General features: G+C 49.5%; 1 protein-coding gene across 1 annotated transcript; it reads right to left on the bottom strand.

The window, feature by feature from the left end:
* Positions 1-11765: 11765 nt before the first annotated feature.
* On the bottom strand, positions 11766-14870 carry LOC130880053 (glutathione S-transferase P-like). Its single transcript, XM_057778879.1, has 8 exons — positions 14847-14870; positions 14085-14178; positions 13946-13981; positions 13461-13567; positions 13262-13349; positions 12372-12472; positions 12157-12264; positions 11766-11996 (listed from the first exon to the last, which is right to left on the bottom strand). Coding segments are annotated over exons 2-8 (630 nt in total). The 5' UTR covers positions 14086-14178; positions 14847-14870; the 3' UTR covers positions 11766-11807.
* Positions 14871-17187: the final 2317 nt, after the last annotated feature.

Here is a 17187-nt window from a genome sequence, read left to right as displayed (position 1 = left end):
TATCGGGCCCCCATACCATCTCCTTAACCAAAGCCTCGTGCGGTTGCAGCAAGGACAGTCTCCTGCAAGTCACTGGGGGGGCTGTGCCCTCCCGAGACCTAAGTGAGAGTCTCCCCAGCATCGGGAGTCCCTCATTACGGCCATTTTTTTAAAATTAGGCAAATATCTACCTTAAAACTTATCAATACCCCTGTTGGGCCTAAATATAAAAGTTTTTTGACCATAAAAACATGTGCTCAGCTATGTTTATAGCAGAACTACTTTATCATAGCCAGAATTCTGAAAATAACCCAAGTGTATCTCTTTTACACCTAGGATAAATGAGACATCATCCTTTTAAATATCCATGAATACCATAAAATATCTTGGAGTAACTCCAAGCAAGCAGGACAGAAGTTTTGGGTCTTGTTACCTTTGCTTGTGAAGGCGAAAATTTTTTTTTTTTTTTTTATTTTTAACCATTATCACTTGTTAGAGTATAACTCCTGCCCTTAATAAAATTAGTGAGAGGCCCGAGGCCTGAGTCTCAGCAGTTTACCCTCAAGCAACACCTGGCAGCAGTAAAGGACCACAAGCTGAGACAATACGACTCCCACCCAAGAGTGGGCGTACAAATGAAAAAACTTGTATGATAAGAACTTTAACTCTTTTAAGAAAAAATTTAAGACATTAGAAAATAAAGATCTCTTATTTTCTTGGCAAAGTAGAAGAAAACATAGCAAAAATGACAATTTCACTGAAATGCACATTAAAATTATAGCAACATTTTTCACAGAACTCAAAAGAACAATCCTCAACTTTATAAGAAAGAAATAAAAATTCAAGATATCCTAAACAATTTTTAAAAATCCTCTGAATGTATCACAGTCTTTGATTTTAAAACTTTCCTACAGAACCACAGTACTGAAATTAATCTACCTTAGATATAAATTTATATGCCTACAAACTAAAGATTTTTGACCAAGAAGCAAAATTTTAGAATGGAAAAGAAGCACATTTATTTCCTTTTATTGTCCTGAAGCTGTAACTTTCTGAGTCCAGACCTCCTTACAGCCAACCTGTCTGGCTGCCTCAGCTCCACATGGCAGGAGGCTAAGACACAGGCTCTCTAGCCCTAGGGGGTCTTCTGTGGAATCAGGGTGGAGCTCAGCAGCTTTCGCTTGTCCAGCTCCGTTTGCCCGTTTGTCTAAAATCCTGTCTTTTTCCATAGTGAATTGTAAGTCCCGAATCTGAGAGGAAAAGTCTGAGAGTTTATGCTACAATGCAAGAACTTGTTTGAGACCTTCTATTTGGGCCTTAAGGGCGGCTTTGTATTGAACAATTTCTGAATCAAAGGCGTGCTATCGGGAGCAGTCAGAGCATAGGGCTGTGGCTGCGGAGTCCTTTTTGGCTGACTAAGGAAGACGCGGAGAATAGGGTGTATTTCTGGGCCTGTTAAAACTAACCAGAGGCATATTTTATCTATAAAACAAAAAAAAAAATGCAACTAAATCTCTTTTTTTTACTCTTACTCCTCTCACCCTGAGTGATTGTTGAAATTCCTTTATGAATTTCTCTTCCTTTGAAAGCGAATGGCCCATGTCTTGTGGGACGACAGCGAACCTGCGCCTACCTTATCCTGCAGATCTGTCCGAGTTCTACAGCTGCAGAATCTTCTTTTTCTTCTTGTTGTCCCGGGACTGCGCGTCGTCGTCCGGGAAGTTAACCGTGCTCAGAGTCACTGGTTCGGGCGCCACTGTAGCGGCCTCGACGGGTTACTCTGTCTAGGGTGTGTAACCCGCCTGGCTGGCCAGTTATTCCAGGGTCACGGAGAGGCACCACCTAAAAGACACAGGCTGATGAGAGAAAGGAGGCTCTGCTTATGTTGTCAAAGCCTCCCTTTATTAGGGTCATGGTTACAGCTTATATAGCCCCTGAATAGCTTGGGGGGCTGGGGCACGGGATCTTGCCACGTGGTCCACAGGGTCTGAGAGGTTACGATGGGTCGGGTCACGATTCCTTGGTCGGGCAGTCACAAGGTGACACACCTAGTTGCCTAGATAGTTTGGAATGTGAGGCAGGTTCTGCTAAGAGATAACTCTCTATTAACAGTTAATTTGGGTGTGGGATAGGCTTGGTCAATAAGACTATTCTCAATACAATTGAGAAGTGAAGCCCTCTGCAAAAACTCCTCGCGGCGGTGCTTCCTGTAAATTTTGGGGGGACACGGCTCCTGACATCCTGCCTCAGCTTCCCATGTAGATAGAACTATAATTACCTCTTACTGCAACCAGTTTTTTAGCCATCCATTTTTATGCAGCAAATGATCCCATTATTCACTTTCGACTCTTTTATGTATTTACTCACTGTGTTGTGGGAGTGCCACGGCACGCATGCCGAGGGCAGAGGACAGCCTGCCGGAGTCGTTTCTCTTCTTCTACCATGTGGGTTCCGGGCATCTGCAGGTGGTCAGGCTTGGCAGCAGGTCTATCTGTTGAGCCATCTTGCTGGTGCTTCAACTCTTAGTTTTGCATCGGTTATTTCTTCTATTTTGCATTAATAACTATCCCCTTTGTGCTTCTGTGTTTCTAGAATGTTTGTTCTCTGGGTGGATGTGGTTCTGCAGAAAGCTGAGGCTTGGGAGCCTGTGCCCCTGGTGGACTTGATGAGTCTGTGCTGTTTTACTTTGTCAAACTATAACTTACTAAAACTCCAGTTTTAGTTGCCAAATTTGCCAGCCTGTGGCTTCAAGAAGGAAGGAGCTGAATCCCAGGGAAATGCTGTGTCAACCAATCTCCCTTGTCACTCCTCAAGCAGAGTGTGAGGTCAGAGGTTCCCCTTAAGACCCTGGGGGCGGGGACAAAGCTTCTGGGCTCTAATGTGTCAGTCCTGGGGCATTCAAGGGGAAAGCATGGATAGGAGACCTTCCTCTTCCCCCAGTGCTTCCTCACCCCTGCAGTCTGCAGCCAGCCCTCTGACTGGGAATGCCTGCAGTTGCTTTAGATCAGTGTAGGTGACCATGACAGCCCTTCCCCAACCCTGGCAGTGGTAAGGACTAAGTAACACACACATACACACACACACACACTCACACACACACACACACATCCACACATCTATATGCACAGACACACAGGTTCAAAGCAATCATCTATCTCTAAGAAGTCTTATCAACAACCCCCAACATTTTATCATTTTCTTAAAATATCAGTTTACCTTATTTTATGTGCAAAGTGTTTTGCCCCAGATACATGTATGTGCACTACATGGATGATGGTGCTCTTGGGGGTAAGAAGTGGGCATCGGATCCCTTGGAACTGTAGCTGTGTATTGTTGCGAACCACCATGTTAGTGCTGGAAACTGGACCCAGGTCCTCTGAAAGAGCAGCCAGTGCTTTTGAGCAGCAAGCCCTGGCTCCAGCTCATGTTTTGTTGACCCCACTTTCCCCTAAAGTCCCTCCTCTCTTTAGTTTCCTCCTGCAGTCCAGTGTGTGCCAGGTTACCAAAGAAAGTGAGGCTGCCATGTGGTGGACCTTGGCATCATCTGCCCCTATAAACTTTTGTTGGATCCTGGTCATCTTTGTCTTTTACATGGTTATCTGTTTGCTTTTTGTTTGTTTGTTTGGTTGGTTGGTTTTTTGAGACAGGGCTTCTCTGTAGCTTTGGAGCCTGTCCAGGAACTAGCTCTTGTAGACCAGGCTGGCCTCGAACTCACAGAGATCCGCCTGCCTCTGCCTCCCAAGTGCTTTGATGTTTGTTTTTGTTAAATAGCAGCAGGGATAATGGACCTCATAGCTTTCGTGCTGTTCCCAGGGATTAAGCAATTGCTGTCTGCCCTGTATGGAAACCATGGTGACCCCTTATACAAACTCCAGTCTTCTGAGACACTGAATTATGAGCATCTTTCAGTATCATTTGTTTCACCAGGACCGTTGCTTTGGAGAGGCCCAGAGCAATGCCCAGCACCCCTCAACATCCCTGAACTGACCTCGGGGTCCATGCCAGGGTGGGAGCCACGGGGATATCCCTGCAATAGGCTCAGAGGGCAGTCAGGCAGCTGGGGATACTACTCCACTGCTCTGGGCCACAAAGAGAACTCTGCTGGGCTGGCTGAACACTCACATTTTCATAGGCCACAGGGTTTCTCTGTGTAGCTTTGGAGCCTGTCCTGGAACTGGCTCTGTAGACAGGGATATCCTCGAATTTACAGAGCTCTGCCTGCCTCTGCCTCCTGAATGCTAGGATTAAAGGTGTGTGCCACCACCGCCAGGCAGGTTCTGAATTCTTTTTTTTTTTGATTTTCGAGACAGGGTTTCTCTGTAGCTTTTTGGTTCCTGTCCTGGAACTAGTTCTTCTAGACCAGGCTGGCCTCGAACTCACAGAGATCCGCCTGCCTCTGCCTCCTGAGTGCTGGGATTAAAGGCGTGTGCCACCACCGCCCGGCCAGGTTCTGAATTCTTATTCTGTGCAAGTTAGACTTTGATATAGAAGTCTAGATAGGGAAGTGTTGTGGAATATTATTTTAAGATGTGTTGTATTTGCTTATGATATAGAATATTTGTTTAACGATCCAAAGACATGTTGCATTCTTTTATATTTTATGTTTAACTTGTGAAGCTGTGTTACTTTGCCTGTCTAAAACACCTGATGGTCTAATAAAGAACTGAACGGCCAATAGCAAGGCAGGAGAAAGGGGCTGGCAGGCAGAGATGATAAATAGAAGGAGAAATAGAAGGGATCAAGAAGTAAGAGAGATCAAGGAGCGAGGAAAGAAGGGGCCAGTCACTCAGCTACACAGCCACCCAGCTACACAGCCACCCATTCACCCAGCTACACAGCCACCCAACTACACAGCCACACAACCACACAGCCACACAGCTACACAGCCACCCAACTACACAGCCACACAACCACACAGCCACACAGCTACACAGCCACCCAGCTACACAGCTACACAGCCACCCAACCACACAGCCACACAGCCACACAGCTACACAGCCACACAACCACACAGCCACCCAGCCACACAGCTACACAGCTACACAGCCACACAGCCACCCAACCACACAGCTACACAGCCACACAGCCACACAGCCAGACACAGAATAAAAAAGAAAGAAAAGATATACAGGAATAGAGAAAGGCAAAAATCCCAGAGGCAAAAGGAAGATGGAATAAATTAAGAAAAAGTGAGTGGCTAGGCAGTGGTGGCACACGCCTTTAATTCCGGCACTTGGGAGGCAGAGGTAGGCGAATCATTTATGAGTTCAAGACCAGCCTGGTCCACAGAACTAGTTTCAGGACAGCTAGGACTGTTACACAGAGAAACTCTGTCTCAAAAAAACAAAAAAAGAAAAAAGAAAAACTTGGAGGAAATTAGGCACGCCAAGGCCTGACACTCATAAGTAATAATAAGACTCCATGTGCATTTGTTTGAGAACCGGGCGGCAGGCCCCCGAAAAGCCAAAATAGTAAAGAGTTAAAACAAACAAAACAAAACAGGGGAAGCATTTCCACTTCCTTCAAGCTTGTCTCACTCGACACCTCCAAGGGCACGGTTTCGAGGTGAAGAGGGAAGGGGGGGTGAAAATGCGCAATGAAGGCAGTGAGCGGTGGTGTCTCCTCCATGACTGGCACTGTGTGAGACTCACCACAGCGCAGAATCCCAACTGTAGCGAGAGACTAGGTGATCACATCGTCAACCTCAACTTTGTAAAGACATTAATAACAAAAGCCAGAGAATGGAAGCTGGAAAGGGAGGAGCCACCCCAGGCCTTTGCGAGGGAGACAACTATAAACTGGTGTGTGTGGTTTACAGCAGCAGAAATGAGGATCCTGTGTTTTGAGGTAGGCGGGACCCACAGAGATCCACCTGCTCTGCTTCCTGACAGCGGGGTTTAGAGCACTGGATGCCTTAGCGCTCAGGGCTCCGACCACCAGCTGGAGCAGTGTGTGGTTTTAACCACGATGCTATCTCTCCTGCCTCATAGTTTTAGTTTTGTTTGTTCAATTTAAAATTTTTATTTTGATTATATGTTTGTATATGCATGATGTGTGTTTGTGGGCACCAAATGCCACAGCACACATGTGGAGGTCAGAAGACAACTTTGTGGAGATGGGTCTCTCTACTTCTTGTGAGCTGCGGGATTGAACTCAGGTTGTCAAGTTTGGTCCGCAAGCCCCCTTACCAACCAAACCATCTTGCCAGCCCCATTTTTAGCTTTTGTGTGTGTTGGAGTTAAGTCTCTGGGCTAAGTTATTAATCTCCCACTGAACTCTAACTAATAGAATGGTTGTTTGTTTTGGATACATTGTTCTTTTTCTGCCCCTGAGACATATTCTCTCTGTGAACCTCAGACTGACCTTGAACTAACTCTTCTGTCTCAACCTCCTAAGTCCTGGTACTGCAAACATGTTTTAACACCCAGGCAAATTTTACATAGTTGTTGGGGTTTCTTGTTTGAGACAGGGTTTCTCTTTGTGGCCCTGGCTGTCCTGGAGGTGGGCTTTCCCCCCCCCAGTTAGAGGAAGCAAGACCATATATAAAGAGGGCAATGTGGTTACAATAATCTCATTTCCAAACTAGAGGAACTGAAAATGCCGTTGTACTCCCTGTGAGAGAGGCAAAAGGGGTGGGGACATTGCTCACCTATGAGGCAGATCAGCAGAGACCGCTCCGAGCTGACTGATTAGGAAACAATGGTAATATGGATTAAATTACTTTCTCAACAAATAAAAGAGTAACCCCCTGGAAACCCAGATCTAAGAGTTAAAGTGTTTGCCACCAGGGGGCGCTGGCATACAACGGCTGAGACAGAGGGCTGCTTCGATTCACCTGCTCTCCTGAAATCTTTTTTTTTTTTTAAAGAATGCTAACATGCTACCAACATGTTTCTATTTTTTGAGTCTTGCATCTTGAAGGCTCTCATGGCCGCAACTGCAGGTGACAAAGGCAAATCTAGGTTCCCCAGTGTGCTTTCCTGCGTTCTGCCCAGGAGAGGGCGCAGCATCCTGTGTCTCTCTGTCCCTCCCACAGCTTGCCCCTTGGAATGCTTCATCCTGCTTTTTCTGAGTCGTGCCTTTTTTGGCAACTACATAAATGAGAGTGAAATTTTGTCTGAGTTCTGTGAACCATTTCAGCAAATCGATGAACCTGCCGAGGAGTTCACTGGCGCCCCCCAGTTTTGTAGTAAATTTATCAGGGTGCAGGAGGTTTAAGCTTGCTTTTTAATCCCACTACTGAGGAGAACAGAGGCAGGTGGATGTCTGTTAGCTTGAGGCCAGCCTGATCTACATGGTAATTTCTAACCAGTCAGGGTCACATAATGAGACTCTGTCCGAAAAACAAAAAACCAGACGGCCCAAGGCTTGTGATTGGTGGAGTGGGTCTCAAGTGGGGGTGGTCGATGAGACCTCCCCTTGGGGATGGTGCTGGCTTGGGGCAGCTGAGTTGAGCTGTGAGCCTACAGCTAGTGCGGGTCATCCGGTAGTGAGAATAGAAACAACGCTGAGAGAAATCCCTCAGATTTGCTGCCGCATGCCCCTCCACTGCCTGCTGGACCATCCCCCGCTGACTCCAGTGCAGAAAGGCAGGAAGTCCACTCTCCGCCTAGGCACTGGCGCATCAGCCTGTAGTAGAGCATTTGCCTAGCGCAATGAGACCCTGGGCTCCACCGCTAGCGTCACAATTAAATTAAAAAAAAAAAAAAGGAAGACGAGGGGAGACAGAGGGAAAGGGAGAAAAGGGGAGGGAGGTTAAGGTTAAAGGTGAAAAAATATAGTAGGTAAGAGAGCAGCACCGGGCCTGCCCATGGCCTGTGACCTTGAACTACACGGATAAGACAACACAACATATCTAAAATGCTCATCATCACAGAGCCTGGCATACAATTCATCACCAGCAGTGACTGAAGACAAACTCTGTGACTCAGAGGTCTGATGGAAGCCCTTAGCTTCTGTATCACATTGTCTCCTTGAGAAACTAGGGTATTTGTCATTATAGTATGGAAACTTCTGGAAGCTTCACCCAGGTCCCTGACATCCATATACATTCAGATTCAGGGGCAGAACCTTCCAAAGATGGCAGCTAACGCTTAGACACTCTCCTCACTCAGTCACAGCCCGGGGTCATCTGGATGCTGGCGGACACCTCACGGTTACATACCCAGTATCCCCTCTCACAACAATAGTGACTTCCAGATTCCACAGCCCAAGCCCTGAGACGGGAGGAGGCGTCCTCTGAGTGACCCCTTCCGAGGAGACAGTGCCAGCGGTAGAGGGTGCCGCTGTGCCTGTCTTCCCACCACCTGTGAGGTTGAGGCAGGAGTTCAAGGCCAGCCTGGGCTACATGGGTAGACCTGTCTCAACACTTGTCAGTACACACAGCCTGACCTCATGGTGTGGTGTGGAAGTGCTGTCTTCCAATTGATGATGACTTCTAGTGACCCCACACAGAAAGCCAAGAGAGGTACCAATAAGCACACTTTCCCCCTTGTAACTGGTTTACAGATGGCTCATTATTTAAGGATCGAGGGGAAGTAGGTGGGGGATACCATACCACACGCAGGTTTTTCCAGTGACATTTTATCCGTTTGCTCCTGGTGGTCTCTGACTTTGTGAGGTCACAATTACAAGATATACAGTCTTCACTCAGTAGCACAGCACTTTTCTAGCGTTGTAAGACTCCGGGCTCCATCCCTAGCACTAAACACACATGCACATGTGTGCGAGTGTGTGCACACACATAAATTCCTTCAGCTATGTTGGTTTACATTTTTTAAAAAAAATAGGCCAGTGAACTCCAGGGACCCACCAGGTTTTCACCCTTCTATCTCTCGATTGCTGGGAATTCCAGCACCTGGCCGCTACAGACAGCTTTTACATGTGTTCTGGGGATGGAACTCAGTCCTCACCCTTTATATGTTTATTTGTGTTTTGAGACAGGATTTCTCGGTGTAGAAACCTGGCTGTCCTGGAACTCACTCTGTATACCAGGCTGGCCTTGAACACACAGAGATCTGCCTGCCTCTGCCTCCTGAGTGCTGGGATTACAGGTGTGCACCATCACCGCCCAGCACAAATTGTATTTTCAAAGGGAAGTGTTTGTGGTTCACACCACCACCCAGGAGAAGGATGGGGTGAAGTTAGCATCTCAAGCCTGGAGCCAAGAACCTAAAGTCTCTCCTATCCTACTTGGATGGTGAAGAGAGGCAAGACTGCAAGAGGAAGAAGAGGGCAGGGTGGGCAAGAAGGAGAACAGTAAGGATCAAGGTGTCCATTTAAGTGACCAGAATGAAGCCCCAACTCCAACCCACCCCCACCTCAGGGGAGGCTCCATGCAGAGGAGTGTGAAGTAAGGGGCACAGTGGGGGCGCTCCTGGCCTCCGACCAACTGTGCCAGGGAGGTGGGGTAGCCGGTCAGAGATGACTCAGAAAGGCTCAGTTCTGTGCCTTGGGAGCTCATCTCTGCATCCATCCCTACAGCCAGAGCTGGGGCTCTGTGATTAGCTAACCGTGGGTCCCATGTTAATCCTGCATCTCGAGGGCAAGGCCCAGTACAGGAGGAGATACTGGGGACTCACGTGCAACAGAGAGAAGAGCTGCCGGGCGGCTGCCAGGTTGGAACTGGGCAGCCATCCCAAATGTGTGTGCAACTGTTCCTGCGGCCAAGTTTATGAGGCAAAGGTCATGCTCGCCCTATTTTTGGAAGAGCAGGAAAAAGCATTGCTTCAAACTTGCAAATGGTAACTTTCCACAAAAACAGCTCAGGCAGATCTGTGGGAAGGCCTAAGACTCTTGGACCTGAACCTGGGAGAGGCCGCTACATCAGATGGTCACCATACTTTTAAGATCAAAGCAATCCCAGGAGCAAGAGTCTTCTTGTCATTTTCTCTTCTGGCTGAGAAGAACCAGGACCAGGACAGAAACAAGTTGAATGGAAGCAACAAAGCGTGGGCCCATAGATCCAGGGCCACATTTCGGCCTTGTAGCAGGAAATAACCATGCAGGCAGGCAAAGCGGAGCTCCTCCCTCTGGCCTCTGTCCAAAGCTGATAGCGGGGTGTTTGCTGCCAGACAGAGAAGCACTAGGCAGTTTGGGGGATTGGAATGTCCATGGGTAGCATGAGAAGAGACTTGTGGCTGGAGCTCGCCCCAACTTTGTCCCCCAGTTTTATAAAACCGATGTGGAGCCTTCCAAGCCCTGATTCAAACACCCAGGCTGCCGGGGTTTGGACGTGACCCAAAATTTCTACCGCTTGACTTCAGCCTGCGTATTTAAAATGTAACTACCATGAATGTTTTAAATAGCCGCTGCACTTGTCCAGAGAACATTTGCAAAAGTAGTCTCTGGGGCTGTTGGGAAAGGAACACAGGCTTAGTGGCCACCTGCCTGGGTGCAAATTCCAGCTCTGGCCTCAGTGTGAGAGAGAACACACTCAGAGAGGGGCAGCTACCTTTCCAAGGTGAGAGCTGCAGGAGAGAGGCTAGCAGGCATGCGCACAGGGTAGAGAGTCCTCAGGACCAGGTGGGGGTAGCTGCCGGCTAGCCGAGTGCCCACAGGGTAGAGAGTCCTCAGGACCAGGTGGGGGTAGCTGCCGGCTAGCCGAGTGCCCTCAGGGTAGAGGGTCCTCAGGAGTAGGTGGGAGTGGCTGATGTCTAGCCCAGTGCCCTCGGGGTATAGTCTTCAGGACAAGTGGCTGTGGAAGTAACCCTGGGAGAGATGGTGGAAAATTCCCATAGATGTCCTGCCTTCATGATGTAGCTGAGGAGTGCAAGGCAAGGGATAAATTCTGATCCCAGGACTGAACCCTCATCCCTGAGCTAAGCCCTGATCCCAGGTCCGAACTCTAATCCCTAGACTAAGTCCTGATCCCTGATCTGAATCCTGATTCCAGTCCTAAAACCTGCTCTTTCACAGTGAGCCCTGGCCCCTGGGTTAAAACTACTCTCTGAACTGATCCCTGATCTCAGGCTGGAGACCTCACCCTCAGGCTGAGCCCCGAGCCCTCTTGTTTCCCGGCCCTCTCAATCCTGGAAAGGACAACCCTTTTTGTGGAATGAGGCCAGGCCCCTTGAATCTACCCTTTTGGCTCCATCCCAAGCAGCAGCTGGCCAGCTTTTCTACCTGTGTGCAAAAGTCTGCCTCACCTCCCAGACAGAGCAAAAATCCAGTCACTAGTCTCCAAATGTCTCCAATTTCAAATCAGCTGGAAGACCTTGGCCTGCCTGGGACCCTTGCACCGGAGACCTGCTCATTGCCTGTACACGGGATAGGAACATTCAACAGTCCTCCGAATGCACACGTGATATACCCAAGTATGTACGTGTGTCAGTCCTGAGGGTAAGTGTCTGCCAGAACAGTTCACGGACTGGGACCGCAACTAGCCGATACCCTTAGGCTATCGCTGTCTTTTTATCAGCTGAAGGAACTCTGGGTTTGAAGGTCAACCACCTCCCAGCCAGCAGGGAGCCCTCCAGTGGGACCTGAGGGCTTGGAGCCCTAAGGGCCTTCTTCCCCAGTTGCTCTGGGCCAGAGTGGCCTAGGTATCAACCCTGCTGAAGGTCACCAGTACCCTCACAACTACCCCTAAAGACCACAGTTCAGCTTCCTACTATTGTTTTTCTCTTTCTTTTTCTAAGTTTTTTGAGACAGGGTTTCTCTGTGTAGCCTGAAAGTCCACTGTAGACCAAGCTGGCCTTGAACTCGGAGATCTGCTTGCCTCAGCCTCCTGAGTGCTGGGATGAAAGGGGTGCTATGTACCACCAACACTGGTTTCTGCCATTATTTTTATTGGTCCATGGGTGGGGGTGGGGAGACAGCAGGTGGGCTCATATCTTTAGGCGAGCAGAAATGGGGCGGTTCACATGCTCAGGGGAGTCCAGGAAGGCTTTGAGTTTGGGTCGGGCTCTGAGGCGTGCCACGTAGGCCGAGAGCAAGGGGAAGTCATTCAAGCAGTCAGGGAACAGGAGCTTGTGGTTCAGCAGCAAGTCGAGCAGTCGGTAGTCAGCAAAGGAAATCTATGGGACGAGGGTATATGAAAGGACTTGAGTTGGGGCCAGAGGGAGAAGCTCCATGAAGCCAAACTCTGGACGCTTCCCGCCTCCACCGCTGTATCAGGCAACTTGTCCTCAGTTCAGAGAAAGGGGTAGAGTGGGAAAGGCCTGAGCCAGTGCTCACCTGGTCACCCACAATGAAGGACTGGCCTCCCTCGTTCTGGGCCAGCAGAGTTTCAAATGGTTTCAGGTGTCCCGGAAGTTCCTTCAGATACTGGGCTTTGCCCTCCTCCTGTGGACAGAAATGATGGCCCCAGCTGGGGATGTACAGCCAGACTGCCCAAGGTGATCTCCCTTTCCTGACCACCCTACTGGGCACTAGCCTGTAGCCCTACATACATAGTTACGGAGAACCTGGCCAATGTGCCTGACGAGGTCTTCCAGTCCGTCATTGACCATGTCCACTAGAGCTGCCTCTTGTTGGTCTTTGCCGTAGAGCCCTGGGTCAGGAAGCAGGCAGCAGGCTCAGGTTCTGGACTCAGACCTCAGCCTGCGCCGTCAGGATCCTACTCTGTAGCTTTGCTTTGGAGATCTTCCCTGCCTACGTCAGCCACACCACCTTCACAAGGGTCAATCAGCCACAACCAACTGAAGCCCAGGCCTGTTTTCTGGGCAGCACCTGTCACTGGATCTGTCACACCAAGGGAAGGCAAAGACTCTGGTTTGTCCCTCCCCTAGAACAGGCTGTCTAGGGACCTAGACAGTGAAGTATGAAGGCCGCTATCCATATATATCCTGAGATGCTCAAGGCAGTTGAGGTGGCAGGCCCCAGCTCAAGGCCTTGGTCCACTCTCTAAGCCCTGCAGAAGTTATGGAACTCCAGGCACCCCCTTTCCTAAGCAGGCCCACAGAGAATAGTTGCCTCGGCCTCCTGCCATTCTTCAATCAGGCCGAGGCCTCCTCACTGTGGTGGTGGCCAGGCGAGGAAGAAATGGACAGAAAGGCCTACCAGGAAGTCTCTAAGCCCCACTGTGTTGTCACACATAGAAACTGGTGGCCCGCCTCTTATGAGAGGTCATCTAGGAAAAATGATACAATTTTCACGGAAACTCACAGCCCCTGGCTGTGCAGACAGCCCCCAAACACACCTAGGCGCCTTCTGGAACCTGGGCCTGCAACCTTCCTCTAGGGCAGCCCTCTTGCCCTCTATCCAGGTGAGACGTTGGTTGCTGCGGTGAGGCAGCTCGAGGCCCCAGGGCATTTGACAGATGCTGTGCCTCAGGACTCACCCAAGGTGCGGCCCAGGTGCCTCAGGATGGCATTCGATTGGTACAGGGCGAGGTCTCCATCCTGGAACTTGGGGAGCTGGCCAAACAGCTGGGAGAAGACAGTTCTGTAAGGGGTGCTGCCCCTGGCTGCCCCCAACCCTAGTCACAGCACCCTAAGGCTGCGCCCCAACCCCATCCCCACTGAAGTGTAGGCACTCACACAGGAAGCCTTGAGTGTCCCCTGCCCCCAGGCATCCGTAGTCACTACTTCCTCCGTCCAGCTCTGGCCCTGGTCTGCTAACAGCATGCGCATGACCTCGCAGCGTCCTGTTTTGGGGTACAGGACAGGAACTGAGGAACAGTGAAGGGACGGGAGTTTGGAAGAGTGGGAAGCAGACACGGGAACCGAACTGAAACGCTAGCTTTGGAGCCTCGTTGGGAGGGGAGAAATGTAGTAGAGACCAAGCCCTAATAGTATCATGGAGAGCGGGGACCCAACTTCACCCCCAACGTCCCAGGAAAGGAAGCGTCCCAAAATGTGGCTGCCTAAGGATGCTGACAGGGCAGTCCTGGCCCCTCCAACCACAGCTTGTAGTCCCGCCCCAACACGGCCTTGGCCACGCCCCCAGGCCCGGCAGTCCAGAAGCAGAGCGACCCCTAGGACTACAGCTTGTGTCCTTCATCTTGAAAGCACTGAGGCCACACCTCGGAAGGGGAAATAGACGATGGTGTAAGGCGGCACTAGGAGAGATAGACAGAAAACACGATGAAGACCTCATGGCGGTTGGGGGTGGGGTGCCAACTCTGCCCAGGCACCGCTCTCACCGCCCAGCTTCATACTTACTTGTGGGTGATGAGGTGCGGTGCAAGCTCAACAGCAAGACAGAAGGTGAACCGGGCCTTATATTTACAGCGAGGCTCCGCCTCCTCAGACCGCCCTAGAAATACACCAAGTCTCTGAGTTCAGTTCACTAGGCTCTAGGCTGAGGTTAGGTGAGGTGGGGCGGGGACTGTACTGGGGCTGTGCAAGAGGCATGCGTGCTAAGCCTCACACCTTAACACGCCCAAAACACACTGTTCTTCGTGTACTCATGAGCTTGGACAATGCCTTGCACGCACGAAGGTCTCCAACTAACAGCATATATATAGTAACTGCTCAATAAATGCTTGCTGTAAGAATAAGGCAACGTAGCCCGGCGGTGATGGGCACGCCTTTAATCCCAGTGTTAGGGGGCAGGCAGATCTCTGTGAGTTCGAGGCCAGCCTAGTCTACAAGAGCTAGTTTCAGGATAGGCTCCAAAGCTACAGAAACCTTGTCTTAGAAAACAAAACAAAAAAACAAAAAACAAAAAACAAAAAAAAAGAAGAAAAGAAAAAATAAGGCAATGTGGCAATGTTACTTGGCCTGGTGGCTCACTCATTTAATCCCAGCACTAAGGGTGCAGAGACCCGCAGCTCTCTGTGAGTTCAAAGCCAGCTTGGTCTATACCTAGAGTGCCAAGCCAGACAGAGCTATATAGTGAGACCCTGTCTTCTCAAGAAAAGAAAGAATAAGGAAATGTTCACAAATCCACTATCCCGACACTGTAACAGAAAGAAGACTTACAGGATCACATCCTCAAGACTAGCTCGGTTCCGCTTTCTAGAGACAGAAACTGAAACAGAGCTGAAGTGACGTGCTCAAGGCCACACAGCCGGTAAACAGGATTTAAACCGCCGCCTTGGTCTGGCCAGTTCCTGAGAACCTCACTTTTTTTTTTTTTTTTTTTTTGTTTTTTTTTTGTTTTTTCGAGACAGGGTTTCTCTGTGGCTTTGGAGCCTGTCCTGGAACTAGCTCTTGTAGACCAGGCTGGTCTCGAACTCACAGAGATCCGCCTGCCTCTGCCTCCCGAGTGCTGGGATTAAAGGCGTGCGCCACCATCGCCCGGCGAGAACCTCACTTTTTAAGCCCATTATTTTTTCTCTTTGGTACCTTGTTGAAGAAAAGCAGAATGTGTCACTTCCAAATAAGCTTCTCTAACATAAAACATATCTTTGAGGCTGGCCATGGCAGTGCCCTTGTGAGATCCAAGAAGGAAGATCAAGTGAGAACAGCCTGGGCTGCATAGTGCGACCCTGTCTCAGAAAATAAAATTAGGGGCTGAGGAGCTGGTTCAACGGTGAAGAGCACGTACTGCTCTTGCAGAGGATCTGGATTCAGACCCCAGCACCCGTGCCAGGCGGACCACAACCACCCATAACTCCAGCTCCATGGGGTCTAAAGCCTCTAGCTCCTGAGGAACCTGCACACACACACACACACACAATAAATAAATAAAATAAAATAAATCTTTTAAAAGATAATAAATCAAAGCCAGTGTGAAAACTCAGGGACATGCCACCCAGCCTGATGATGAGTTCAACTCTGGGAAGCCACAGTGAAAAGAGAGCAGACTCCCGGGAGTTGGTCCTCTGATCCTCACAGCCAGCGCAGCATGATGTGCACGCGCAACACTGCAATAAAGTAAAAAATAAACAAAATTACCGCCAAACCGGGGCAACAGAGAATAGCAAACGGTGGTAAGGATTTCTCCCTCCTTTCCTCCCTTCCTCCCTCCTTCCCTTCCTTCCTCCCTCCCTCCCTCCCTCCCTCCTTTCCTCCCTCCCTCCCTCCCTCCTTCCCTCCCTTTCTGCTTAAAGGTGAGAAACAAATTTGAGTGTTTATGTATGTGTGTGCATGTTTGCATGTATGTGCATGTGTACATGTGCAGGTGTGGGGTGTGTGTATTTGTGTTGTAAGCATTTGTGTATATGTGTGGTGTGTGATGTGTGTGTACATGTGTATGATATATATATATGTGTGTGTGTGTGTGTGGTGCATGTTACATGTGGTGCATGTATGGTTTATTGTATGTGGAGTGTGTATGTAGCTTGGAGGACAACCTTGAGTGTCTTTCCTGCCATCAGCTTTTCTGAACAAGAGAGCAGGTCTCATTGCCTGGAGCAGGGTAGCCTGGTTAGCCAGTGAGCCCCGAGGACCCTTTCTCCATCACCTGTTCTGCCTTTTGTTGTTTTATGTGGGTCCTGGGGGTTCAAGTCATGTCTTTGTGTTTGCAAGGCAAGCAGCTGGCAGACTGAGCTATCTTATCTCCCAAGCCTGGGAAATTAATTCCTTGAGCCCAAACCTCATCTGTCTGAAGGAGTGTGCAGACAAATTCAACTTTGTTCCTTTTTGCCATGTGTTCCTTGTGCTGGTTCCCCTCTGGATGCCTGCATTACCCTTTTCAGTTCTCACTACCTCCCTACCCTTCAGTTTCTGCTTATGGAAGATGCTAGTCAGTGGAACTGGAAGCCCAAGTTTCTCCCATGACTTGTTGCTTTTAATAGTTTTTGAGATAAGTTTTCATCTATTTATTCTGAGGATCTCACTATGTAGCTCTGGCTGGTTTTCCCACAAAACTCAGCAAGATTGAAGGAGAACATCCTGTGCCTCCAATATGGAGTCTCCAAACCACTTCCCGAGCCTGTGTGTTCTGTGCCCTTTCCACACAGGCCAAGTTTGGGGGCAGAGATACAGGACAAACCACACAGGGAAGTTCCGGTCTATGGCATGCCCAGGACTCTAGCCAGCCCCCCCTCCACCCACCTCCCGCCGTGTCCCTCAAGGGAGACTCTCAGTAGGTCAGAGCCACAAGGAAAGTGGAGGTGTAGAATCATCCACCTAGCACTTGGAAGAACCAAAATTACCCCAATCAGGAGAACCCCAACAGCCAAGGCTCTTGCTTGGGAAGCACTTCCTCTCCCGTGAGCCCTCAGCTTTGTGGGGCTGGGAGCAAGTGCAGGAGGTGGTGCCAGAGCTGGGCTCTCATCCCTGGCTCACAGCTGGAGGAACATCTGCCCTGCACGAGCCGCTTACTAAGAGCTTTCATAGACCATCCCATTTCATCTCCCATGCAACCCTGGGAAGA

This window comes from Chionomys nivalis, chromosome 8 (assembly GCF_950005125.1).
Source record: "Chionomys nivalis chromosome 8, mChiNiv1.1, whole genome shotgun sequence".
In the NCBI taxonomy this organism is placed as follows: Eukaryota; Metazoa; Chordata; class Mammalia; order Rodentia; family Cricetidae; genus Chionomys; species Chionomys nivalis.
The sequence above is the reverse complement of the archived record's forward strand: the minus strand, read 5'-3'. Positions and strand labels throughout refer to the sequence as shown.

Bases quoted from the DNA above. Each gene is read 5' to 3' on its own strand.
- LOC130880053 (XM_057778879.1), bottom strand. The intron at 13,350-13,460 runs GTGAGTGCCTAC...GTCTTCTCCCAG, and splicing joins GGACACTCAAGGCTTCCTGT to CTGTTTGGCCAGCTCCCCAA. The intron at 12,265-12,371 runs GTATGTAGGGCT...TTCTGTCCACAG, and splicing joins GCCAGGTTCTCCGTAACTAT to GAGGAGGGCAAAGCCCAGTA.